We start from the raw sequence: 27,644 nt of genomic DNA, 5'->3' as shown, positions 1-27,644 counted from the left end.
AGCGAGAAGGGTACGAATATCTTAACAAATGTCATGTTAAGAGTTAAACAGTGTTTTACTGGAGATCAGTTTGTTATTCCATGAACTTGTCAATGAGTAGCCAGAACCCTGGCTGGAGGAGAAGGCATTCTTTATCTATTCCTGCACCCCAGTTTCTTTGTCTTGTCTCTGGCTGAGCTATTGCCCAGTACAAATAAGAGGCTTTGTGGAGGTTAGACTTCTACTTTCTTCGGTCCTGTAATAAGAGTATTCATCCAGAAACTGTTGGGAGGCCTTCATAGGGAGGTCTGAAGAAGGTTAATGACGCCTGTGCAGTCTGTTTTTACCTTGCTGATTAACACAGCATTACTGCATACCAACCTTTGCATTGAATGCAGTATTTTTTTTTTTTTAAAAAAAAAAAAAAAAGGAAGAAGTACAGATGTCTTCAAGCAGACAGCTACTGCAGGAAGGTGAGGAAAACTGCTTTCTAACCCTCCCCCTTGCACACATGGCAAGGCAGAGAGCTGCCACTGGCTCTAAACCAAACCTGCTGCACTTGATAACCTGTTTGTTAATTGAATGCTGATGCTGGCTTCATCTGCTCTTTGCACACTTAACTCCAGCTGCAGACTGAGTCACGAGCAGGATAGAATCGTTAACATGTGGCATTACTCACAGGCAGTATTAATTGTAACCAGACACAAGCATGCTGGTTTCTGGAGAGGCTGGAGGAGCCTGTCATGCGTGTGTACTGCAGAAAGCATACTCTCAAAGGCTACTTGCTGAACACGTGTACTATTCAGCAACAGGCTATGCATTTCAAAAATGACGGAACATTTTGGGGGAATTGAAGGGGAAAGGATCTCCGCGGCAGACAAGCACGGACACCGCAGTTGTGCAATGAGAGATGCTTGAAGGGTGTGGCTTAAAGCCACGTTGGAAACTACTAGGCAAAGTAGTGAAATACTTCTGCAGCTTCAGTTACTTAAAGCAGAATTGCTGAATTGCAAACAAGTTAAATTGCAGCTTTTTTCAGTTCTGTGCATTTGCACAATGGATTAAAAACCAACATGAGGTGGTTCATCAGCATTTTCAAATGTTTCAGATGCTTTAAACCTTGGGTGACACGAGAAATTCTACAAGTCTCAGTGGGGATTGTGGTATCCGAGTTCTGACTGCATGGCTTCGCTGGTACCAGGAGAAAACTGCAATTTTGAACATAATCCTGCGGTGCACGTGCCACCTCATAGTGAGGGCAGTACATAGAAACACCTGACAGCTCAGGCTTTATATTTAATGTGGAGGAAGTTGTTGACAAAACCTGTAAGCTGTAGGTGCTGCTGGGTGGGTGTTTTCTTAAAAGTTCATCTCTTAGGGATGCTGTGACTTTGATGTCCCCATATTCTGAGGGCTTCATTACCGTGGAAGCTGGGATTTTGCCTAGGTGGTCTCTCATATTGCTTCAGGAGCATATAGAAGAAAATGTGTGATTCAGATCAGAAGGAAGGATAGAGGCAGAAAAGCTTAAAATTCCAAACTGAAATAATTTGAATTTAAAAAGAGCTAAAGAAACATGAAAGAATATCATGCCACATGAAGTGTTAAAAATGAATAGCCTAAACAAGCACATATCTGGGAATTTGAAGCATTTCTGCTTAGTTTGTCTTTTGGTTTGTGGGACAGCATTGGAGAGCAGAACTTAACTTTTAACTTCAGGAATGGAAATACTTACTTGGTATGTAATTTGGGCTCATGTCTTTCTGGGAGGACACAAATAACCTTTGTTCCCCAGCATTTACAGTTACTTAATATTGTCTTTCTTCGGTTCCTTGCAGGAGAAGCATTCCTGGTCCACGCCTGTGGCAGTCAAACTTTTAAAGGTTATCTAAATAAAAGGAATGAGTCTGTGATACCGTATCAACTTACATATTTCCATAATTGATAGCATCTTCATTAAGCTAGTCCCTGCTTAAAGCCTTTTATGGCAAACTATAATGAATCTACATTTTGTTACGGTGTTTGAATTGTCAGTGCGCTCATGTGCAAAATCTCTACTTGAACTGGTCTCGTGTAGCTTGCTGTGTGTGACTATCTGGCATTAGAGCAGAAGCAAGGACAGTGCCTACTGCAAATCACTGGCACCTGCAGTTAAGAAAGGAGGTTTGCTCATCTGCAGAGTAAGGAGAAGAATGTATTAGTTCTGTTTCATAAAACACTTATCTAACAAGCTCTAAAAGAATGTTAATATGATAGAAATGTGTGGGTTTTGAATAACTTTAGGGAATGTTAAATAGTTTATTTAAATAAGCAGGAGTGTATCACATATCATTCTTACAGCATAGAGGTCACTGCTGAATTTTTAACTGGATGTTATGTTGCCATGTACCTGTAAAAAAGCCATTGTGCCTAGCTGGACCTGTTCAAGGCCTGGGTTTTCAGCCTGCTTCTGCGTTAGACTTACAGTTTCTTCTAATTTCTAACTCATTGGTATATGGAATGAGTGAAACCACAGAAAAAAATCTGCTTGCAGACTGTCAGGTCAGGAAGTTGTGGTGGAAAATGTATTTTGAAATTCATTTGGCAGAGGTAGGTGGGTCGGTTTGGGTCTAGTGGAGCCATTATCTCTGGGATGCTTTCGCCAACAACAGCTTCATGTGGAAACTAGAGGGGGTTGAGCTGCAACAGTATGTGGGAACCTAGTGACCTAATAACAAATGCTGGATCCCAAATTGTCTCTGTCATCCACTCCCCCTGCTGCTCCTTTCCTTTCACAGTTAAACAGTTGGCACGACCTCTCCTGTATCAACAAAACCATTTTATCTTGGCTTGGAGAACGGGAGGGCAAGTGTAGTTGAACACCTCTTCTAGCAATGTCCATGTGACCAAACTAGCACCCTTCTTCTAGAGGGGGAGATGCTGCAGTTAAATCATAAGGTTTTGCTTCAACTTACTTTATTTTCTTTTTTTTTGCACTTATGTCTGAAAACTATTGTAAATTAAAATGCTAAATGCATGCTGTCATCAGTAGCGAGAATGACCCCGCTGCAACTGTTGCAGTTGGCAGAAGTGAGCATGGCCCCGAGGATCACGTTGCTGTAACAGAGTCGGTCTTGGCCTGGGCACTTCCCTGCCTGCACCTAACCCGGGATGAAGAACAGGCCTGCAGAAACACAGCCAAACTGCCCTGCTATTCTGGGGACAGCAACGTGTTCGTGTTGCTTAGACTTGGGATGAAAGGGGATGATGAATCTTTGCACGATGTAACTTGAGTGGCTCTCAAGGACTCCCACGGCTCGTAGGGAAAGAACGTCTTGTGTGTCCAAGGACAGGGAATTAGATGAGAACACGGAGGCGACTGGTATTTCAGTGTCCTGGGCTAACAGACTTCTTTTGCAGGGAGATCATAGGCTAAACACAAGTGAAGACAGGGTTTAGGCTGCTCTTGTGTGCTCATGTTCCTAAATGTACCAATCCAGCTTTTCTCTCGAAATCTCTTACTTCAGTTGTTTATGTTGGGATTGGAGGTTGAATGAAGCAGAACCCAAATAAGAGCCTGGGAGCCTTTAACACAGTATTTTAGGTATGTCTGTTTGCATGGCCGTATTTCTTTACTTTCCCAAATGCTGCTGACTAGAGCTACAGAACAGTCCTTAATGTGTTTCTGCCCACGTGAAGGTTGAGGACTACCTAATTTTTAAAAACTAATGAAAAGACATTTGTTATGAAAATGTTTTGTTTGGCTGTAGCTGTGGGTACTACCAAGCATCTTACTTGAAGCAGAGGTGAAAAAATAAAGGGTAACTGGTCATGGTGTGAGGCTCAAGTATGGAGAGGCTTGTGCTTCTACTTGTATGTGCTCCTGGTATTTTAATATTGGTATTTAGACTTTTTAGTAGTAAGCAAACAAACCAAAATGACTTCTTCATAGTTTGCTTGGGAGTTACAACTGTCAGTAGTGATGAAATTATTGTGAATTGGCTCCTGTAGAACTGAGTTGAAAGCAATACCTTGCAGTGCTTACGTTCTTCTAGCAAAGGTTTCTGTAACTTGGTAGACACAACAGAAAAATACTTACTCCAAGTAGAAGGAACACATTTAGTTTTTTTTTTCTCATCAGAAAAGAGCCAAGTGTTAGCATTTGCAATGGAATAAAATGTTATTGTTTATCTTACTTTATGGTAAAATGATGTCAATAAACAATTATTTCTGCAATGTACAGCCAAGTTGAGGCTAGAGGATTAAAAACCCAAAAAAAATCACTTTTCCAGTGGAAAACATTACTTGTCCAGTGGGAAATGTCTGTACAGAATAGACTGATTGCACTTTTGATACTGAATTCAGAGTTGGGCTATTACTAGTAACAGACAGGGTTTTTTACCATTGCATAGGAGGGAGCTCTTGCACATCAGTTGCCTTTTGACAGCAGCATGCAGCTATCTTTGAGAGGCCAGACTAGTACATATTCTACCCTATTCAGGTCATTTTTTCCCCCCCTTACTTCATCTGTCCAGTGGATCACTTCCCTGTACCAGCTCACTGTAGGGCTATTCAAACATCAGAGCTGGCAAAGGGGATTCAGCAGTAATACATCGTCAGAGTAAAAGGGATAGACCATCCCTTCCAACAGCAGCCCAGATACACCGCTGCCTTGAAGTGACTGCAGACCTATCCTTTTCCTTCAGTAGAAGGGGAAAAATTGATTCTGAAATGTTGCTTTTTTCCTTAGTTTTATTTTGATTGGGCAGAAAACAAAAGAACGGATAATATTGCAGATATACCAGGGATCATCAATATGTATTTGTTAAGAAAAGGAAATCTCATTAAAAAGGCAAAATAAACTTCAAAGTCAGAGTTGCTTTTTTCTTTTTTAAGAATCCCACGAGTGACTCATGAATTCTGCTACATCTCTGTAGTGCTTTTATAATACAGTTTTCTGTTTATATGCGAGTCTGTTGTGTTTAAAATTACATGGGGTAGGCATAACCCATCAAGCTTCACATGAACAAACTGCACATGGATTTCTGGTTTGCAGGCAGTGTCTTGTTTTTCGATGCCTAGAGCTCTGTGTTTATTCATAGATACAGTGCTTAGAGGTATAAAATAAGCTGTTGCCCTTGTATGTAATATTTGCATAAACACAAGATTGTATATGAGAAGTTATTTCTCAGCACATCTTGTGGCTCTTGGTCATTGTTTTGTGCTCAGATCTGCAATTTTTAAACTGTTTCCTGGATTTCTTAGACTTCCTTGAATCCCAGAGTTTGCGCTAGATGAAATATGATTAATAGCTTTTATACAAACATATTTGAACAATAGCTTTTATACAAACTGGCTTTTATACAAAGGAATCTCTAAAGTTTCCTGTAACATGCAGAAGGGGAAGAGCTATTTTGGAAACCTTCACAGAAAAAGTAGAAAGCTTGGAAGATCACTGAAGGTGGCTTTTTTCTCCTGTTGCCTAGTCTGAGCAGGGCAGAGGTGCCTTGGTCTATACTGCTGGATTGCTGAGCAGAACTGGAACAGGGAGATGGCAGATCATCGATCTGTCCAAATGTTTGTTTTCTGTTTATTTATAGCACTATGCAAGAATCCAGGGTCAATGTATCAGCTCTTTCATTCTCCTGGAGCATCTTGTTTGAATAACTGCTTGTATCAAAGATACTCTGATGCAAAGTGTGTCTTGTAGAAGTGTGTAGTGCTGTGGTTATGGGAGTCCCCTCTCCCCACAGAAAGGCGGTGGTGCTTATTTATGGGTGGAGTTGGAGGGTGGGTAGTTACTTTGGTGCTCTGTGCATCTACTTAGCTTCCTAATGGAAGGCTTCACAGTCTTAGGAGCTGGGGGATAGTGTCCTGTAAGGATGTCCTTGGGATATCAATAGAAATGGCATCTTCCTCTTCTACAGCTGTGCCTGGATTCTCAGCCTTTATTCCTAACCCCAGGTCTCCTGGAGAATTTTGCCCCATATTTTATCATATTCGTTACTCTGAGGCTGGGTTTTCCGAGGACTTTAAAACACCGGTGCCTCCTGTGCTTTCCCTTTTTCCTTCTACCCCTGCCTTATTAACAAAACCACCAAAACACAGTACCTCCATGTCCCCTCCCTCCGCCCCAGAAATCCCAAAGCCAACCACATACATGTGTACACACACTTGAGGTGGCTTACGCATTACTGGTTCAGAGCTTCTTGGTTTGGGAAGAATTCTCATGGTGGATTTCTACAGCACTGATTACTGTTTGTGGCTCTTGGGACTTTTTGGGTCTGCAGACTTGCTTCAAAGTATGAGCTTTGCTAACTGTAGTCAGTAATGGATCCAAATACTAATTATAACTCCAGTAGGATCTTGTGCTTGTTAAGAGTAATATAATGCCAAGGCAAAACAGTAATGCTTGGGCAGGTATCATGAAACCAAAGTTTTACAAGACTAATGCTGAATCCTAAGCTAAATAAAGTAAATGCCATTTACTTGCTCTCTCCCAACACTTGCGCTGACTACTACGGTCTGTCAGTTAGGGCTTATGTCATAAGAAAACGGACTTTCTGCACCTTTTTTTCTTCTCCAGACTCTTACTACTTGTACTCAGACAAATTGAGAAGTGTTCCCATTTCCCCTTGTCACAGGGGAGTTTTCTGTCTAGGAAAGCCATATTCTCTCTCCGTTTTACTATTAAGTTCATGGTGCTGTGAGTATATTAGGATTGAAAAGACAAGCATAAAAGGGGAGATAGGTACATCTCCAAAGGGAGAGTGTGCTTCTGCTCCTTAGGGCAGAACAGGACATGCGCAGGAAATGCAATTACTAGGGCCTTCTGATACCAGTACATCTAGGAAATGAAAGTCACTGTTCTTCAAAATTAGGTAGGCAGGCAGGCATGTGTATATGTATATTAATACTGCTTTGGTGGAAGAGCAAATACTTGAAAGCTATGCTAGAAACATTAACAGTAGCAAGTAATTCTCCAGTTGCAGAGACCCTTCCATTCATGTCTGTGGCTTCTTGCAAGAAACCACAAAGTGGCTGTGAGTTTTTCTTCATTCCTGTGTGTATTTTTAGAAATTAAGTACTAGACCATAGATTAAGAAGAAACTTGTGTTCAGGATGTGTGTGGTGTGGAGAACATACTTTCATAGTAGAGTAAGCATTAGCTAGTAGGGAAAAAAAGTTGGAGATTATTTAACCCCATTACAAGGAAGTTTCCACGAAATCTATTTGTGCACTTTAAAAACAATGAGCAAAATCAACATGAGAAACAGCAGGATGGAGGACTGAAGATAAGTAGATGATAGCTGAATGATAGTACTGAACGATCAGACAGATGCTCAGCAGCAGGATGGCAGGGAAGGCAGCATGATCAAATAGCTGTCACTGATTGGAGCGTGTTGCTACCAGCTCTGGATGCTCCTACTGTGTGCGTAGGCTCACGACATTATTTCTCAGCAACAAGCGAGATGCTGATAAGGGGCATTACAGTAGTATTAACCAGATAACGTTTCCTAAAGTTCCTGCTGCTTTCATAGATTACAGCTTTTACTTGTAAAGCTTATTCCTTTCCAGCAAAGACTTGGCTGGGGAGACAGGCAGGGATTTGCTTCTCTTTCCCTTCTTTAAGCCTGTACTGTAAATGACTTCAAAGAGGAGGAAAAGAACCTCAGGCAAGCTGTGGGTATCTGGAGGGGTTCTGTGAACAGTTTGAAGTCATTGCCCCGTTAAGTCAACAGGGTCAAAACAGTAGTAAGTGTTAATGCAGCCTAACACCAGGACACCTCTATATTGTGCATATAATTATATACAAGGACTAACACTATATAAAGGGCTCTTGGGCATACTTCTGGTATCAGCCTTGGTTTATATTTAATGGAATTGCAAGGCAAAAGCTCCTTCTTCTCTTTGGCTGCTTTATTTTCCTGTGAGGTCCCGCTGGCCTGTTTCAGCCCAGACATGCCACTGTTGTTTTCTAAGAGTGAGTCATGGCAGTAGGAACAATCTTTGCAGGGGAGTGTGACTGTCTGAGCCTATTAAAAGCAGTGTCAGTTTGAAGTTACCTGCTTAAAAATAACATGGAATTTGCTATTGCAGCAGCTGGGTAATAACAATTACACTCAATTGAACAGAAAAAAACCAGTTGTAACAGCTGCTACTTCTGAAATTAAATACAGCAGTAATCCGTCACATTGATGCTTATCTGTGGTATGATTTCTCATCCTTCTCACGCCTAGTTTTAGAATATATAAATCCATCTGCTGGTAGAAGGCGCAAGAAGGGCTTTGGGTATTTCCTCTACAGCTACTGGAGTTGGTGGTGTGAAGAAGCACCTAAAATTGAGGAAGCCTGTAGCCAACTGCATGTGTTCTACAGGTGATAAAGCAGCTCCAGATCTTCTCTATGACTGGAGATTTCTCTCTTAGTATGGAAATTAAGTCTTCATGTAGATGTTAAATCCAAGTTGCTTGTTTGATGCTTTGTCTAGCAGAAAGAAAAACCGAATACATGCTCCATAAGGGAGATTCAAAGACTATTTTACTGGTCGTTTGGTGTTGTGGGCTGGCATCTTTCAAAGTTTGCTTTTGTGTGGCTTGCCTCATTTTCTTCCTCTGTTCAGAAGTAAACCTGGTTTCCCACCTATCTATCTGCAGTTGCATAACCCTTTTTCTTTCTAATACGACTATACATCTTTGCCAACCTCCAGAAATGCTTACATGGAAAAAACTTTATTACAGCAAGGTGTTTTTAGCTGTCTTAAGCAGAATTTAGTGGGAATAGGGCAAGAGGAAAGAACAGCCAGTATCGAATCATCAGCCAGCTCTTTTTAGACTACCAGCATGTGCTCCTTGGACCCACCTCTGCTCCATTTGGCACGCAGGTAACATTCTGGTCTACTGTTGGTAAATCCAGAAGTAGTATAAGACCATTAGAACACCTTTTGTTAAAAGAACTCTGTGACAGCTAATTTTTGAAGTGGCTACACATTTCCCTAGTGGTGAAATTAAGGTCCCCAGAAATATGCAGTGCCCACCACTTGAGGTGGGGGAAATATTTTCCAGTTCAGGCTGAGTTGTAGCTTCTTCGGAGTCCGATTTCACCCTGACCTTGCTGTTAAAGAAAACCAGTTATGGATAGGGTTGATCTTTTTGATGCTCCATTTATAGCTGAAAAAGTCAGCATGCCAAAATTATGAGGTAAGTTACTCAGAGAAACCAACCAAACATTCCCCAAGTGTTTAATTTTGGAAAGTAGCACCTTTGCATCTACAGTGCATGCTCTATGCCTGTATTTACATTGTAAATATAATGCTTCTAAAAGGTAGCCATGGCTTTTGAAGTTGTCAATGGAGGGATTTACCACAAGTTTAGTGTGCTTAGTGCCTGAAGCCTGTGTTTTAGTTAGCTTCTATGATTTCGCAAGACTGTCAATTAAAGTTTTGTATTTGACCTGAAGTTCCTAGATGGTTCTGAAAAGATATAGTTGAAACGTTAAACATAAGTTCCAACTGTATTGTTGCTCTCCATAAATACGGTAACTATGGTGCCTTTTTTGGTGACAGGGTCAAGTTCCAGAATAGATTCAATGATGTTTACAGGGTGGATTTGGAGAAGCTCTTCTTGTAGCTGAAATAAGAGGTCTCTGTCCTACACAGACCAGAGAAGGAGGCTGTCACGGTTTAAAGCTGGGCCGGCTATTAAACCTGTGGCAGATGCTCTATGTTAACCCTACCCCCCACCCAAAGGGGAAGGGAAAAGGCAGAGAGACTTATGGGTTGGAAAGTTAAAACAGTTTTAATAAACTATAATAATGAAAAAGAGTATAATAATAATAATAGGAATAATCAAATACATACAAATATATACAAAACCAAGATCAAGCTCCACCAATGTCGGCCACGTCACCACCGGCACTGCAGGGCAGGCTCTGGGAAGGCCCAGGCTGGGCCCAGCAACAGTCGAGAGCTGGATTCAGGGATGCACGGATCGGGATCGGGGGCAGCAGGAAAACAGACAGAGTCCTCTTCGGACACCGGCCATAGCAGAAAGAGAGCGAGACCCTCGTGTATGGGATGGAATACCTTTGTTGGTCAATTTTGGGTCACCTGCCCTGCCCGCTCCTCCCTGCAGGTGCGACCCCCCTTTGGCTCTTCACTCGTAAGCAGTGAGGAATTTAGCAGTGACCTTGGTTTCTCTAAGACTAAGTACAGCAAGAGCCTTTCTGCACAACATCCCTACCGCTGCCTCAGCGATAACTACAAACTTGGAGCATTATCAGTCCTGGAAGCAGACACTGTCTGCAAAACATGCAGTTGGTTTCAGAAAATGCAATTACTTAGAAGAGACTTAGCTGAAAGTAAAAATTACTGAAAGGAAAATTAGTCTGTTTTAGGCCAAACCAGGACAGTGCCAAAAGTAGAGTCTTAGAATCATAGAACCAGTTTGGTTGGAAAAGACCTTTAAGATCATCAAGTCCAACCATTAACCTAGCACTGCCAAGTCCACCCCTAAACCATAGAATCATAGAATGGTTTTGGTTGGAAGGGACCTTGAAGATCATCTAGTTCCAACCATGTCCCTAAGCACCACGTTTACATGTCTTTTAAATACCTCCAGGGATGGTGACTCCATCACTTCCCTGGGCAGCCTGTTCCAATGCTTGACAACCCTTTCGGTGAAGAAGTTTTTCCTAATATCCAATCTAAACCTCCCCTGGTACAACTTGAGGCCATTTCCTCTCGTCCTATCGCTTGTTACTCAGGAGAACAGACCAACACCCACCTCACTACAACCTCCTTTCAGGTAGTTGCAGAGAGCGATAAGGTCTCCCCTCAGCTTCCTGTTCTCTAGGCTAAACAACCCCAGTTCCCTCAGCCACTCCTCATAAGACTTGTGCTCCAGACCCTTCACCAGCTTCCCTGCCCTTCTCTGGACTCACTCCAGCACCTCAATGTCCTTCTTGTAGTGAGGGACCCAAAACTGAACACAAGATTCGAGATGCAGCCTCACCAGTGCTGAGTACAGGGGGATGATCACTTCCCTTGTCCTGCTGGCCACACTATTTCTGATACAAGCCAGGATGATGCTGGCCTTCTTGGCCACCTGGGCACACTGCTGGCTCATATTCAGCCACCTGTTGACCAACACCCCCAGATCCTTTTCCACCAGGCAGCTTTCCAGCCACTCTTGCCCAAGCCTGTAGCATTGCATGGCGTTGTTGTGACCCCAAGTGCAGGACACACCTGGCCTTGTTCAACCTCATGCAATTGGCCTCGGCCCATTGATCCAGCCTGTCCAGACCCCTCTGCAGAGCCTTTCTACTCTCCAGCAGATCAACACTCCCGGCCAGCTTGGTGTTGTCTGCCAACTTACTGAGGGTGCACTCAATCTCCTTGTCCACATCATCGATACAGATATTGAACAGAACTGGCCCCAACACTAAGCCCGGGGAACACCACTTATGACCGGCCACCAACTGGATTTAACGCCATTCACCACAACTCTTTGGGCCCAGCCATCCCCCTAGTTCTTTACACAGCAAAGAGTATGCTCATCCAAGCCATGAGCAGCCAGTTTCTCCAGGAGAATGCTGTGGGAGACTGTGTCAAAGACTTTACTAAAATCCAGATAGATAGACAACATCCACAGCCTTTCCCTCATCCACTAAGTGGGTCGCCTTGTCATAGGAGATCAGGTTAGTCAAGCAGGACCTGCATTTCATAAACCCATGCTGACTGGGCCTGATTGCCTGGTTGTCCTGTACGTGCCATGTGATGGCACTCAAGATGATCTTCTCCATAAGCTTCCTCGGCACTGAGGTCAGACTGACAGGCCTGTAGTTTCCCAGATCTCCCTTGTGGCCTTTCTTAGATTAGATGGGAAATTAGAGTTACTGTGCATTTGAGATAACACATCAAAAGCATAGATATACACAACATAAATAGAGCTATGGGGAGAGGAAAAGCATGGGAAGTGCACATCTACTTGCTTACCAGAGTGGTAACATGGTTAAATAGGCAGCTAAAAGAGACTAGGAACAGATGGAGCTCAGTGAAATACACCAGTGACAACTGAGGAATGTGATCCTAGATGTTATCAGTCATTATATCAAGTTAGTTCTGATGCTTAACTACAACTGGAATATTATGCTAAAAGTTGGTAATACTAGAGGTGACTGGAACTGAGAATAAAGTTAAAACCTTGTCAGCTCTATGTATATGTAAACTTTACTAATTTTTTTTTTTTTTTTTAAAAGACTTACCTGTAGGTAATGCAGGAGTAAAATACTGGTTTGATTTCTACTGGATTCTTTCTAAGCCTTAAGTGGCTCTGATAATTACCAGTACCTTTATCTTGAAAATAGTCATTTGTCACATTGGTACAAATACAGCGCGTATCTATGGTGTTACGTAGTTTTATGTAAAACACAAAGACCAACACTGTCAGACTCTGCCTGAGCACGCTTGTGACAGTATAGCACATGGAACATTTGTGGACGTTATCATGTCTCTGCACACAAGTTTCAACTCTTTGAACAGACCCAACACATTTTACGTGGTTACTACTTCTGTATTTACTGCATTTTATAATGATTTTTCTTTTCCTTTTAGCTTTACCTTCAGGCCAGAATGAAAGGAGACTGGGCAAGACTTGTACGTCCTACGCTACAATTTGGTCTTATTGCTTCATCTATCTATGTGGGTCTCTCACGTGTTTCTGATTACAAGCATCACTGGAGTGATGTTTTAACAGGACTCATTCAGGGAGCTGTGGTAGCTGTACTCATTGTAAGTAATTCCTGAGGGGAGGAAGGGGTGTGGGGGGGTGTGCGTGTGTAAATGCTGCTTTTATAAACAGCACCTTAGAATTGCAGGCTGTGTTCAGAGGAAAGTAGACCTGCCTTCCTCATGCTTTGAAAACTGATGGAGAGGGAAGACAACTCCTTGAACGGGGTGTAGCAATAGGACTTGGGGGAGTGAGGCAGACTCTGGGCCAATGAAGAGATAAGTGGCTGTTTTAGCTGTTAGACGACAGAAATTGTCCCTGCCCAAGAGCTTTGCAAATAACCAAGATGGAAACAGTCAACTGCAAAACCATGTGGGCCTCTGTATAACCATACCTATTGCTTCTGGCCAAATCCTGAATCTCAAGTACAATAGAAGAGGAGAACTGTATACGAGGTAAGAAGGGGAAAAAAAAAAAAAAAAAGCCTCTAAGGATAAGGACAGCACGGAAGTGCCTGCCTTTGCCCGCTTATACAGCCTGTTTTTTCAGTCTGATGGGAAACTAAAACCCTTCATGATTTCTGTGTGCATTTTGAGTGCTGTAAGGGTGTTCGCACCAACTAGCATGTGAAGCTTAGCTGTACTGATTCGTGAAAGGCTATCCCGAGGAAGAGAGAATCGGCTAAACTTGGAGCTGCAGGCTTGGCTGACTTAGTGGCCAGCAGTTGTGCTGGCTGTCATCAGAGGGCCATGGTTGATGCATCCATGGGAGGGGACAGATCAGAGAGACTTCTGTTCAGAGACAGCTAACTGAGGTCATACTGAAGAATTCAGTTACTGAGAACTGAGGCTCACCTGGAAGAACCACCTCCAACATAAAAGCTTTCTCAGCTGAAGGTGAGAAGGGTATGGTTCACTGCAAGACAAAGCTCTGTTTACTTGTTGCAATCAATCACCTAATCCGGTACCTGCATTAGCTGTTATTAAATGGCTGCATGTTGACTAAAACATAATCCTACCCCTCATTTTGTACAACCTCATTTTCTAAGAAAAGGAGTGTAGGGAATGAGAAAGTCAAGGATTGAAGAGCTCCATGCTTTTATTAGGAAGACAAGTTTAGTGAATGCTGTTGGATGATTGAGAGGATATCTTAGAGATGCTTGGCAACACAAGAAGGAGTAGAAGGTGGCATTACAGTGAACACAGTTGAAAGGTGAGGAAATTATTTTTAAAAATAACCCCAAACAAAACCCTCATCTGAAAGCACTGAAGTGTTCACCTCCAGAAACAGACAGCTCAGTTAAGAGCATGTTGGGGTAGCAACTGCACAGGGAGCACTAAATTGAGTTGAGTAATTTAGCATTAAGTGGAAGCTGAAACTATCTGGAGTGCAGCTGAAGCAGCACGCTGAGGCATCAGCTGGCCCTCAGTGTGGAAGACTGTCTCTTCTGCTGTCCTAAACTGTGTTCTGCAGTTCTCAGGTTTGCAGTGGGAGGGGAAGAGGTGATGTAGGAAGGGAAGGGCTCATGAGAGAAGGCTTCTCATTTATTGCACTTTGTGCAGCACTGTACTCAGCACATCTATTAGTATGACTTGGTGAAGTGGGCAGTGCGAAGAGAGCAAGCTGCAGAATTGTATCAAGGTACCTGTCTCATAGTCAGTAGCTGTGAAAGAAGTGGGGTGGTGTGTTCAAAGGAAGGCACGGAAGTCTAATGTAGGTAGAGTTGGCCTTACAGCTGCTAGAGCTGTGGGTGAGACACATGTGTTGGGGAGGGAGCTGCTGTGAACCTTGCCAAGGAGAGGAATCCAAGCTTGGTTTAACCAGCTTTTAAAGAACACGAGTGACGCTCAGGAGAACAATAGTTACTATCGAATCCTCTTCCTCAGCTAAAGCACAAGTTCTAAATAAATTACAGAATAAATTTAACCATACATGTGATGTGGCCCTCAGCAAGCTTATCTTGCTCTTTCATTTAGAGTTGTTCAAAGTATGACTACTGTAATGAAGCAGTTCCTGATAAGGCAGTTAGAGCAGTTCATACACAAGCCTTGAATTTGGCTTAAATCAGCAGTGGCTAAGTGGTCAGTGATGGGGCAAGGGGTGTGGGGGGGTGACAGCTGAAGAAAAAGCTTTTGAGAGAACAAATGCCAGAATTTTATGTGAGACTTCCTAACAATTTTCTAATGTTTTAATCTGTTTAAACTTTTTATTAGTTTTGATTGTGGAATTTACCTTCTGCAAAAGCATTTACCCATTGTTTCAAAGACTTACAAGTGCAGGAACGTAACGATAATTTGTTCACTTAGGTTGTGTACGTGTCTGACTTCTTCAAAGTGAGAGGATGTACATTTCAACCCAAAGAAGATTCCCATACAACCCTCCATGAGACTCCAACAAATGGAAATCACTTTGGCAGCAATCATCAACCATGAAGAATGACCCACCTCACCTGTCTTGCTAGCTGAAAGGAAAACAATTTCACAAGTCTAACTATGTAATATAAGTAAATGCCTTTAAGGGACTGCTGCTGCTCTTGGATGCTCACTTTACTTGTATATAGTAACATCTTCCACAGTTGTTGTATATCTAAACTTTAAATTTCTGTTGGTTCAAGCTCTTGCTTAAAAGAAAAAAGCTATTCAAATTGTAAATTTTTATTGAAAACACAGTAACAGTTATATTACATACACTGCTGTTTGTACATGGCTTCTTGAAACAACTGTGGTTTAAATACACACCATTAAACGAAATAATGACTTTAAAATGCAAGTAGCGTGTGAAGCCGATAAATTGTTCCATAACGTGAATCTAGTACTGGTTTTAGCAGGTACCTTCTGTTACAGGTAAAGGCTTGCAGCAAACACAATATCTCTCTTGATTTTTGTAATCCCTATTAAAAAGAAAAAACGTATTAATATCGAGCAGTCATACTTGACATAATCACTATTTTAAGTACAGTTACAGGCATGTAATACTTTGTACTAGAGAATGCGTTACAAGGCTTAAATGGCAGTCATTATACATCCATTTTCAGTCACAAACTTGGTTAAACTGTCAGTATGCATCAAAACACTACCTCTTTAAGTCAAACTTTACAACACAGACGTTATCTGGAAAGAGAGCAACGATGCTGCTTACTATGAAGTCAATACCAGAAGCTGATATTACCAAATCATTCACCCACACCCTGCCCTACCTGCCCCCTTTCCTTCATATGCTTTCTAGAATTACTTCTTATAGTATGGAAGTGAAATACATACCCTCTGCAAACTTATTTTCCAACTCTGTGTTTCCAATGGCTTTTGCAGCCTGGCACATCTGCCGAAGCAATTCTTCTAGCCTTCTCATGCAACGAATTATGCTACCTGTATAAAAAGAGTGAGGGAAAACTTTGTATCCCCTGCCATGTCATGTCATGGAATAATTCAGTTGCTTGAGCCCACCCTGGACCAAAGCAATAGTTCCTTCTCCAACCCTGTTCCATTTGTCTAGAAGCCAATGGTAAGAACAGCCATGTGTCTTGAGCCTGGTTTCTGTTTTAACAGTAAATTTCTCCATCAGGCACGTCCTTGAAGCTATCTACAAATGCTTGTCCTGTTCCTGTTTTCTTCTACTATCTTCACAGCCTCTACCTAATATATACTGAGAGGACTTTCTAGGATGTTTAGTAATTCCTAGTGGATTTTTCTCTCAAGTACTTCTTAAGACTTCCCTCAAACCATACAGGTGTGGGGGATTCACAAGTTTGCTGCTTCAAGAACAAGGTTTGGGGTTGGCGGTGCTTTTATTTTTTTATAGCCCTTAGTTCTTTAGTTGGCAGAGCCAGTGAGACAGTAAAGGATCTACCTTAATACTCCTGTGCCACTCAAGAGTGTACGGACTGTAAGCAATGCATATAGTAAAGCGTACAAGCTCAGTCTTGACATAGCTCCTACACTGCAACCTAATACCTACTGTAGTTTGTTACACATCCATCTCCTCTTTTGACTTACTTCTCAGCTCGGCCCAAGTCACTGCAACAAGTTTCACAAAACAACCCTAACACTTACGCTCTTCTAGCAGCATGCAAACAGTGTGCTGTTTGGTCATTTCCTCCAGCATCATCTCACACCTGCAGTCAAAATTATTGTATGCAAAGTAACTATCATATAGTAAATATGGGATGAAGGGATTGAGAGCAGCCCTGAGGAGAAGGACTTGGCGGTACTGGTGGATGAAAAGCTCAACATGAGCCGGCAATGTGCGCTTGCAGCCCAGAAAGCCAACTGTATCCTGGGCTGCATCAAAAGAAGCACAATGAGCAGGTCGAGCGAGGTGATTCTGCCCCTCTACTCTGTTCTCATGAGAACCCCACCTGTGGTACTGCATCCCGCTCTGGAGTCCTCAGCACAGGAAAGACATGGAGCTGTTGGAGCAGGTCTAGAGGAGGGCCACAAAAATGATCAGGGGGCTGGAGCACCTCTGCTATGAAGACAGGCTGAGAGAGTTGGGGCTGTTCAGCCTGGAGAAGAGAAGGCTCCAGGGAGACCTTACAGCAGCCTTCCAGTACCTGAAGGGGGCCTACAGGAAAGCTGGAGACGGACTTCTTACAAAGGCCTGTTGCAATAGGACACGGGGTAATGTTTTTAAACTAAAAGAGGGAAGATTTAAACTAGATATAAGGAAGACATTTTTTATGATGAGTGTGGTGAAACACAGGAACAGGTTGCCCAAGGACGTGGTTGATGCCTCATCCCTGGAAACATTCAAGGTCAGGCTGGACAGGGCTCTGAGCAACCTGATTTAGTTGAAGATGTCCCTGCTCACTTCAGGGGGGGCTGGAGTAGATGACCTTTCTATGGTTTAATGAAATAGTAGTTCTAGACAAGGCATGATATCTGGAGAAAAACTGTCCACATAGAAGGAACATTCTACAACGCTGTTGGGAAAGTGAAATTTTAAGAAAAATAAAGAACACTTCTCAAAACATTCATACGGTAGCAGTAGGCCATGTCAGTTTCTACATTAAGAATAGTTTGCGTGAGGGCAGGAGTCTGTAAAACCTATGGCAAGGACAGGAGGTAAAAAAACCCATACGTCATCTGTTGGACACAAAGCTCGAAGCCAGAGAAAGTAAACCGCAGGCAGCTCCCCTGAGCATGGCGATGCTGCGTTGTGACAGGCCCTGGCTCGGCCCTCAAGATCCTGCTCGTCTCCATTTACTAGGCCAACCCTGACAACCATTATAGGGAGTACTCATTTACAGGCAATGTAGCTGGGATTGCTGCAGATGTACTTTTTTTGTGCATGAAAAAAAATTGCATTTTTTGAATAAATGACTATTATCTATACTTACTTTCACAGCACAAAACAGTCGATCTGCAATTGATTAAGAGGATACTTAGCTCAGTTTACCATTCTTCCCTACAGCTTTAAAAAGCTTCTCTAATTTCTACTTCTTCCCAACATATATTTCAGCTTAATGACAACTCATTTTCATTAGCCAATCAACACTGCTTCACTCTGTGGCAAGCACGCTTGCTCTTGGAGCACGTGGGCTTATGCTGCAACCTGAAAAGGCAGTCATTTACTTACCACAACCTCGAACTTTCAGACTACTCATAACTGCACCCAAAAGGGGTTTCAGACGCTCGACCATCAATACTAACAGAACAGCAGAACACCATCTATCTTTATCCTTGTGAGAGTGGAAGCATGCTATGGACTCAAGGTTTCTGTCTAGAAAAGTTCTGCTAGTGCTTGTTAGCCGGGATGGCAGCACAAAACTGAACATTAGTCTCTCACTCATGAAGAGCACGGTCTTTCAGAAAGCACTTTTAATAAATTGAGGCACAACAGTGAAGCTGGGACTCCTTGTAATAGCAGCAACATATTATTGCTAATTCCACATTGCCCAAAAGGCAAAGAGGAAAATACACCTCCTTTTAGAGCTTTAATAAGCCATCACGATGTACTTCATGGAAACAACCTCTTACCGAAATTAAGACAGGAAGCGCTAATACCTAAAATGAAAATTTGTACTTAAGATCAAAATAAGGATGCTGTGGTTTTTGGTTTGTGATTTGTTGTTTGGTGGTGGCTATTTTTTTTTTATTCTGGTTTTTAATTTCTTTGAAATCACTACAGCAACGTGGCTAACCAGGGCAAACTGCCCTGGGATTTAGCAACACCACACTGCATTTAAGGTAAGCGTAAGTGACAGCAGACATCTGAAGTGCTTTCCTTCCTTTTGGACAATGCACAGAAAACCTGCCTATTAAAAGTTAAGGGAAGAATCATGCATCAGCCCCTGATGCAAGAACTGAACTTGTTAAAACAGGCCCATAAAATCTGATTTTGAGGGAGCTAGCACTGTTGACTAGGACAAAGCTGACCGACTAGCCTCAGCCCAAATACATTAAATGGAAAATGTTACTGTGTATTCTGAACAGTCAAGTGCCAACGTAAAAACATAAGCCAGCTACTGCTTCTCCTTTTGTGTTCCCCTCACTCAGGGTGCCTCTGCAGCAGATGTAAGGCTCAGACATTCATTGCTATAGCAGGAATCTGCTGAATGCAGAATCAAAGACTGACAGGAGTCCTGTTGCTCACAGGCAATCTGCTTTAGAAAGTTCCTGGGTCTACGCACTGGATTACAGAAGTGCAGGAATTCCTTTGTTTTAAGGGCCCCCATTTGCAACTGTGTACGTACAAACAAGAAAACAGCATTTGAGAGGCAAGACAATGGTGACCATAACAACTTCAAAAAGGATTTTCAAATATCAGTCATTACATACAGACCTGTAAGACTTGTGCACCCACCCTACTGTTCTTCACAACTTTCAACATAGCTGGTAAAAGATGAAAACAGGTTTTTCATCTGGTTGGACCTTCAGGTGGATGGTTTGTCTTTTTACAAAGTATCTGGGCTTTAAGTCATCTTACTTTTAAAATAATGAAAACTAAGTATCCTTCCTCAAGGGGCAGCTTCTAGTACTCCAGTTTTAGGAATCAAATTCACCCAGGTGACAGGTTACATCTAGGCTTTTCAAATCTCTGCATTGCACTGCTGTGATGAACCATCCAAAACAGAAACTTGATTACCACCTCTCACTTCTGTCATCATTAAGACAGCAGGATAAACCTTCAATTTACCAAGAAAATAAAACATGTCACTGTAATAAGGATGAGCACAAGACCTGTACTACTTAATGGCAAGCATTTGGAACATGATATTTTTCCCTTTAACTAGCAAAAGTGTTACCTTTTGTTGCAACACTTAGGATTTCTGAGTTTTATAGAAATTTTTTAAACTGTAGAGATACCCCTTTTACAAAGTCTTCTATAGATCCTAAATTATCAACTTATATAGTGTAACTATCAACTAACATATATCCTAAACAAATTTTTTCCCCACTTAGTTTCAGCTGTGCAGATACTTGAATGCATCTGAGTTAATAAATTTTGTGATCTATTATAAGGTTATTCAGAATTACCATTCCATATTATGGAATTACCATCTCACACCTCCTAAAGAAGAACTAATTAACATACCTTCAAAGACATCAGTCATTTTGCAGATGTGAGCAAAGTTAGCTCCATTTGCCCATGTATACACAACATCCATTAGGTTGGGTCTGAAAGAATTTAAGTAATTTTCTTCATCAATTTCCAGTTTTGCTTCTGCTGACACCTTGGCGATTCTTTTTGCACACTCCTTTAAAATAAAATATTTTCAGTTTAGAATATGCTTAAATAGATTTAAGTGCAGTAGAAAGGCTTGCATATTATTAGGTACTGCATACAGGATGAGGTTTCCTTTTTAGTGGGAAATTGTTCAGAATCAGAAAGTAAGCCACTGTTTACATTAAGTCTGCCTGCAGTAACAACTTGTGTAGTTGTTAAGAACAGTGAAGTAAGCAAGCTTATAAAAGTTTTGGAAGGCATGTCCTAAATTAGCATAAAGATTTATTACGAACAAGATAACCTATTATTACACACTGCAAAACCATATGCAGTGCCAGCCAAATTCACTGATGATCCAAAATCAAATTTTCACCATGCATTTATTATGCTTTACTCATACACTTTACTCATGTTAACATAAACCCTGAGCTCAGACAGATTTCTAACAAACATATTACCTGCATTTGCCGAAGTGGTCCTGCCAACTGCTCTGTCAATTTTGGCATTTCACTGGACTGAAAAAGAAGACATTAAATAATTCCATGCACTCCCATTCATTTGCTCTACAACAAATTAAATGCAGAAATAGAAGTTCAATGTGTGCTAGTGCCATCCTAAATTATTCCAATGACTTCTCAAGGCTGTTATCAAACACCAAAATTTACTGAGCTCCCCAAGTACTTGTTCCTCAAACTAAATCAGAAAACGAAATCTTTCTGTACAGTATGCCAACAGTATGAAAAAAACCCCCACCTGCTTTCTGAATACTTCCAAAATTCCCTCTGTTTAGCTGTTCCATAGTTTTGAACTGCCAAAATGCTGATCATTTACTACTTTAACGGTTAGAAGCTTTTCTTTAAGAATATAAAAAGCAAATGCTTTTAATAAATTAAACATCAGTGGTTATATATGAAAATATGGCTATTCAAATACAGCAACATTTCTATGTCCTACCTATTTAGACTCAAGTACTATTGTTGAGTGAACTACAGTATTCTAACTGTGGCTTACCTTGGCATCCCTCTACTAACAAAAATGATTACCATCTGCTGCTAATGTGCTTTCCACATTTAGAATCAAACTGAGTGACACATCTTGCTGGCTATCTGCAGTAATATTTCATATGGAAGTTTACTTTTACTGTATTTTCCTGATATTGCTAAACTTCTGTACAGCTTGCAGGTGGGAAAACAAAACCATCTGATATTAAATGCCCATGGTTCTGCTTTTAATAACATGTGGTCTGTTTTTAACAGCTCTTTTGGTATCAATTCCATGTGGTACTGCCATTTCCATCAATAGGTCAAGGGTACTGTCCAAATAACATAACACAGGCATGTCTCAGAATTAAAGATACCCCCACTCCACAGCATAGAAGCATATATTGTTAAGCTTCTATTTTGAAACAATCATTCTACATTTTAAATTATAACGATATGTGTGTGTACACATCCATGAATACAAGCACATATGCTGAGAATCTATTAATATTGCTTCACTGCATGAGGAGCAAACAGTTGTAGGTTCATTACAAGGACTACAATTTTACACAAACTTTAGCATGTCACTCATGAGGAAAGACATTTTAGCACTGAAGCCGCAATGCTTTTGCTAAGTTCAATGGGAGTTCATGTCAAACACCTTAGGAAAGGTTAAAAAATGTGCAATGGCTGCTGCTGTTATGACCAATTTCTGGAACTGAATTATAAACAATACTGTTGGTAGATAGGAACATCTAGAATTCATGGACTGAAGAAGTAACTCACATTCTCTTGAAATACAAAACAGCTTAGAAGTGCAGTTGCCTGTTCTGCAGATAAGTCATTGAAGATACCATTGAACATCATTTCTGTCAGGAGTAGTTCATCAGCACTAAAATAAAGCAAAAGAGAAGGACGCTTAGGGAAAAGACTTACTAAAATGTAATTTTTAAATGAAGTACTATTTATCTGATTTGTGAACCAACTGGATATAGATAAGAAACAACAGCTTCCTAATTTTTCTTACAGGAACACCAAATACTAATACATTAGCTTTTCAAGAGGGATGCTAATTAATAAGAGAGTGAGACAGTATTTTGAAGAAACTAGAAGCTCTTACTGATCTTACAAAGAATCTCTCGTGATAGTTCATAAAAGTTATTATTAACAGTTGCTTTAGTCAGTTTTTATCAGACAGGACAACAAGAGATTGAAAAGAACCAGAGAGTTAGGCAACTTATGAAAGGGACTAAAATTGGTATTGCTGCTGATCCAAAAAGATTCAACTGGATATTTCCAAGATGCTGAAAAGAGGAACAAACTTGCTTCAATTTACTTGTAGAATAAAGACTTAATCATGAATTCTAAAAGAACATGCATGATGTGAACAAAATCCAAACTATTTGGATAAAACATCAAATTGTTGATAAGACTACACCTTTATTTTTGGAGTTTATCAGACAAATGCATAGAATGGGGGGGAAAAGTAGATTTTTTTTTACAAAGAAAAGTAACTCATCAGCAAACAGTTCCTGGAAGTCAGGAAATTGATAAAATTCTCATTCAGCTTCCTCATTTGCTATCAAATTTTGCAGGGGAAAAAAAGTTATTAGATATCGAACAATATAGGTAGCATCTTTCAAACTCTCTGTAAGGCAAGGAGTACAGCAATCCCTGTGACTTTTAAAAGTACACAGTTCTACTTAAATCTGAGTTGCACTCTGAAGTACTAAAGTCTGATTGAAGAGTGCCTGTGGAATCTTTACAATATGTTTCAATATATCTGTACCTGCTAAATGTATTACAGTAAAATGCATCACATCCATAGATTTGTTCCAACAGCCCTGTGGGAGCAATTAAGTTGTATTCCAAACTTGTCAGCGACTTGGTAATTGCTGGCAATCACCATTACACCCTTGTTTGTGAGTGACTCTGTACTGTACTAAGAGTCCTGGGAAGTGGAACCATAGAAGCTGAGACCATCCTCTCATGTAATGTACAATATTAAATGAAAACACATGCTATTGCCTAAGCTGTGTAAGAAAATAGCCATTGTTTTGGCATTTTCATGTCCATGTTTTAAAATCTACTGTATTTTGTCCATAAGTTGCTATCTTTACTGCTTCTATCAGTATATTCCCTTTATGACACAGATCACATAGTCTCTGAAGAATTTTTCTTCTAATGGTCGCAGAACTTTATAATATAAACATAATGTACTAGTTTCAGAGAGGACAGTAAAGTGTGTATTTATGACAATAAGCACTTTGCAGAAAAAACAATTACCTGCTGATTTCACAAGCGACCCGTCCTTTCATCTCAATAACATCTGAAGATGTGGCAAACCCCAGTCTTCTCAAAACACGCTTGCGGCATTTGAGTTCATCCATTTGTAAGACAGTTCTGGCTTTTTTCAGTTCTCGCTTTGCTGCTTTAATATCCACAGCAATCTGGGGGGTCAGAAGGAGAGAAATTACATGTTGCTAGTTTAACAGATACAACTGTTTTAAAAGACATTGTTTAATTTACATAAAGGCCTCAGAACAACAGTATACGGCCATACTAGTTGACACTGACTCATCTAACACTAGTAAGAGGAAGGTTTAAAACAAATAATAAAAAACAAACAAAACAAAAACAAAAAAACCCCAGCAAACAAACCCCATAAAACCAAAAAACTCCAATTTACCATAGGAAATTCTGGCAAGTTTGGGAAGTTAAGCTATTTACCCAGAGTGGGGAAAAAAAAACAACTAACCCAGACCAAAAAAACCACAGAAGAAATCTTTGGTTGAGAAATGAGCATTCATCTTCTGAAATGTGTACTAAGTCTCAGCTAACCAACTATTCAATCAAATGTAACCCAAAGGCATTATTTCCTGCTCCTGCAGCTTCTCCAGTGTCTTATAGTTTATCACAGTCACTGTCACCATCCCGACAGTGGGTTGTACAGTACAGACACCCTCACAGAAGTCTGCTTGGTCAATCAGGTCTTACCACATGCAACTGTGTGCTGACCATACCAAAACTACCTCACTTTTGTGAAGTGACTCCTGAAGAACCTGTTTCCTGGAGCAGCGTAGAAACACGAGAGCTGGTTTTGTGTGCAACCAGTTTCAGTCCAGCAGGGTACGACTCTACTGAAAGTAAGCAAGTGTACTGCTCCCAGGCTAGTAGTCAGCTCAGTGATTTGTATAGTACACTCCCCAAGCTAGTAAGTCACATCAATTCAACTTACCTCTGCACAAGCCTATTGAAAATTAACAGCTTTAATTATCTGTGAAGACTTTACCAACACTGTATTGTGTTATGCCTATTCAGTGAAAAAGACTCTAGTGGCACCTCTGTAACCTTCTAATCCTCGATGACTTTTTCTGAAGTCTTCTTTTCAGATGTACTTCCCATCTGTATCAATCAAGGGCATACCACTGACTCAACCAGTTTATAGTGAGATTCAATAATTTTACTGTATTTAAAAAGGATTATTTGGGCTTATTAATTTAAAAAGTATTATCTGGGCTTTGCAAATAAAAAGAAAAGCAAGTAAGAAGGGAACCATTACTGTCTCTCTCTTCAGCTAAATATAGACATAGTGTTCTGTTTTGTCTTTTTACCTGTGCTTTTTTTTCACAAAGTTTGTACACAGTTTCCAGGCTGGGATCATTGTGAAGAGGATGTGAATACATCCTATGCTCAAATGCCTCTACCTTTTGGATTACTTTTTTCAGTCCTTGATCTTTTATGCCCATGTCATCAATAGGGTCTAATAATGGTACTCCATCGGGAAATCGCTTCTGTACTTCCTAAAAGGAAAGAAATTTTTTTTTTTTTTTTACGATAAGTAACAGTAAAACAAACTACACTTTTACAAATCAGCTGGCATGACTATAGGGTCACAGAAGGCAGTAGTATAAGTTTGTTATGTGATGTTTCATCAGTTTTCAAAATCAGGACTGTTGACATGAAGAAACAATTGACATGCGTCGTGGCTTCCAGCCCCGTTTACGAATAAGGCTGAAGATGTGACACAAGCTTTAAACAAATTTCTTTAGAAAAAGTTGTCTTGGGTTCAAGAGTACCTGACTAATCAGAACAGAGAGCTTACACGGCCTAGCGGAACTTACTTGTATAGATTTTAACACACTTTGCCTGTTGTCAATAGGCCTCAGGTCTTTTGGTATGTAAAGTCGGACACTGCTGATAGCTGAGAGAAGATGTACCAAAACAGGAACAACCTATCAAAGAGAGTGCAGTAACTGGTAACTCAGTAAAAAATATATTTATTATCACTATTCCATACCAAAACTGTACAAAGGAAAGGAAAACTGAGTATACAAGGACACAGCAGTGGGTAAAAGAATATCAGGAAGCAGGAAAATGCGGGTAATGAGATAAAGTATTAATAAAGAAGAAAAGTAAGTTTGTCGAAATGGTAGAATTCCGTATTCAGTTAAATCTGGAGAAAGGCTACAAATGTAAAAAAAATTTTCCAGTTTTTCTTTTATGTTGCCTCTTTATCTACTGGAATACCTCTTATAATCCAAACCAGACAAATTGTTGTCATGTACTTAACTAGGAATGCTAATAATAGAGAACATCAAATCAGCAAATACATATTCGTAAGTATTAAAAACCATGAAGACACCATGAAGAATCAACGCTGTATCTCAAGCTTTAAATGGACTTTGGGAAAAAAACATGCAGACAAATTAAACAACCGTCTCTGATCTGAAAATTGTAATTGTTTGTCTTGACATAGAGTTTCAAATTGGATTGAATTTTAAATAATGCAAATGCTTTCACTAAAAATTTCTATTTTAATTTTAGAATGAGATAGCCTTGAAAGCTGAAGGGGTCTGAAAAAGAGAAAGATAAAAAAAGAATTGTTCCCAGAGACAGAAGATAGTGCTAAGAAAAGTACAAATACCAAACAGCATTGCTAAATTTTATTATTCAAGGATTCTAAAAATTCTAACTAAATTCTCAAATCTAGTAGAACAAATGTACATTACCCACAAAATCCTGCACAAGTATCCAAGAAAAGAACAGCTTATAGACATTTGTTTATCTGCAGATTTTATCACATACGTAAATAATTTTCGTAACTTTGTTTACATTACTGCTATTGTCTTTCATCTCCTGATTTGAAATATACAACACAACAGTAGCTAAGTTTCAAATTCACACAAGTATTTTGTACACGCTTGAACGTTTCCTCTTCCATGAAATCAGCAAGTGTTCAAGAAAGCAGAGTTAGGCATACAGCTCCTTTCTCTTCCTTAATGCATCAATCCCTCTTTTACCACAGTTCGCAAATGCTTTGGAAATAGAATGTTTGAGAACATTTATAAGAAACTATTGAGAATAAACACGTGTAACAAACCTGCATCTCTCCTTTCTCATCAGGTCTGGCTGGCTTTGCAGCCTCAGTAGCAGAATTTTTCAAACTCTCTTTGCTGCAGTGCAGTAGCACTTCAACTACATATAATGGGTCCAATTCACCAGAATTTGGCTGTTGAGGGCACAGAAAAAACAGGTCCATAACAGTTATTTTAAAATACCAGCAAGAATGGAAGGAAAAAGCATGATTTTATTCAATATTAAAGGTATGAAATGAGCTACTGCTCTTCACAGAGTATGAGCTCAGTGATGGAGTATATTTTAAAAACTAGTCCATCAGTATTGACTGAAATGTCCCTCACATAGAAAAACAGGCTTGAAAAAATTACCCCTTCCCCATCCTCCCTCGCCAGTGTAGCCTAAAGTCTATTTGCAGCTTTAAGTGCTTCTGCCTTTTCTTCTGGATGTAGCTCTTTCCAAGTAAGCCAACATCTTTTGGAACTGTAATGCAAAATATTTGCATCATGCTAGCAGCACTGAACTTTGCCCTTTTTTTAAAAAGAAACAAAATCTGGTGGCATCTCTTTCATTTGCAGGTTTGCAAGTTCAAGTTTTTCCCCACAACAAAGACCACAGAAAAATCTTTCAACGTTAACAGCTTGTATCTGCAGCGAACAGGAAGCTGCATCTCGCAGGCCACATCTTTATACACCACAAACTGCATACATAACATCTGACATTCATTTAAAGAACACAATCATGCAGATATGGTTGTTAAAGACCATCGTTCACAAAGCCATAACCTTTATTATACACTGCTTTAAAAAAAATGACATTAGTTATTTGACTGGATCAATATGCACTAAGGTTGCTCAAATACACTCCTACTATAAGCAAATATTTTTATCACTTTGAGTAGAACTATGTTATAGGCCTAACACTGAAGGCAGACATCATCTTCTAAAATACTATG

General features: G+C 40.4%; 2 protein-coding genes across 4 annotated transcripts in view; one reads left to right on the top strand and one right to left on the bottom strand.

The window, feature by feature from the left end:
- PLPP1 (phospholipid phosphatase 1) overlaps positions 1-15,455 on the top strand; it is a 71,767-nt gene extending 56,312 nt beyond the window's left edge. For both annotated transcript variants that reach the window (XM_068422110.1, XM_068422109.1), the window contains exons 5-6: positions 12,572-12,748; positions 14,993-15,455. In XM_068422110.1, the coding sequence (XP_068278211.1) occupies positions 12,572-12,748; positions 14,993-15,118 (303 nt within the window). In that variant the 3' untranslated portion in view covers positions 15,119-15,455. The remainder of the gene's footprint in view (positions 1-12,571; positions 12,749-14,992) is intronic.
- Positions 15,325-27,644, bottom strand: part of MTREX (Mtr4 exosome RNA helicase) — a 49,690-nt gene continuing 37,370 nt past the window's right edge. For both annotated transcript variants that reach the window (XM_068422107.1, XM_068422108.1), the window contains 9 exons: positions 26,715-26,843; positions 25,456-25,566; positions 24,946-25,134; positions 23,618-23,781; positions 22,118-22,223; positions 20,810-20,866; positions 20,220-20,382; positions 15,947-16,051; positions 15,325-15,576 (listed from right to left, as the gene is read on the bottom strand). In XM_068422107.1, the coding sequence (XP_068278208.1) occupies positions 15,524-15,576; positions 15,947-16,051; positions 20,220-20,382; positions 20,810-20,866; positions 22,118-22,223; positions 23,618-23,781; positions 24,946-25,134; positions 25,456-25,566; positions 26,715-26,843 (1,077 nt within the window). In that variant the 3' untranslated portion in view covers positions 15,325-15,523. The remainder of the gene's footprint in view (positions 15,577-15,946; positions 16,052-20,219; positions 20,383-20,809; positions 20,867-22,117; positions 22,224-23,617; positions 23,782-24,945; positions 25,135-25,455; positions 25,567-26,714; positions 26,844-27,644) is intronic.

Source organism: Nyctibius grandis, chromosome Z, assembly GCF_013368605.1.
Source record: "Nyctibius grandis isolate bNycGra1 chromosome Z, bNycGra1.pri, whole genome shotgun sequence".
Lineage (NCBI taxonomy): Eukaryota > Metazoa > Chordata > Aves > Nyctibiiformes > Nyctibiidae > Nyctibius > Nyctibius grandis.
This window is presented reverse-complemented; position numbering and strand designations above follow the sequence as displayed.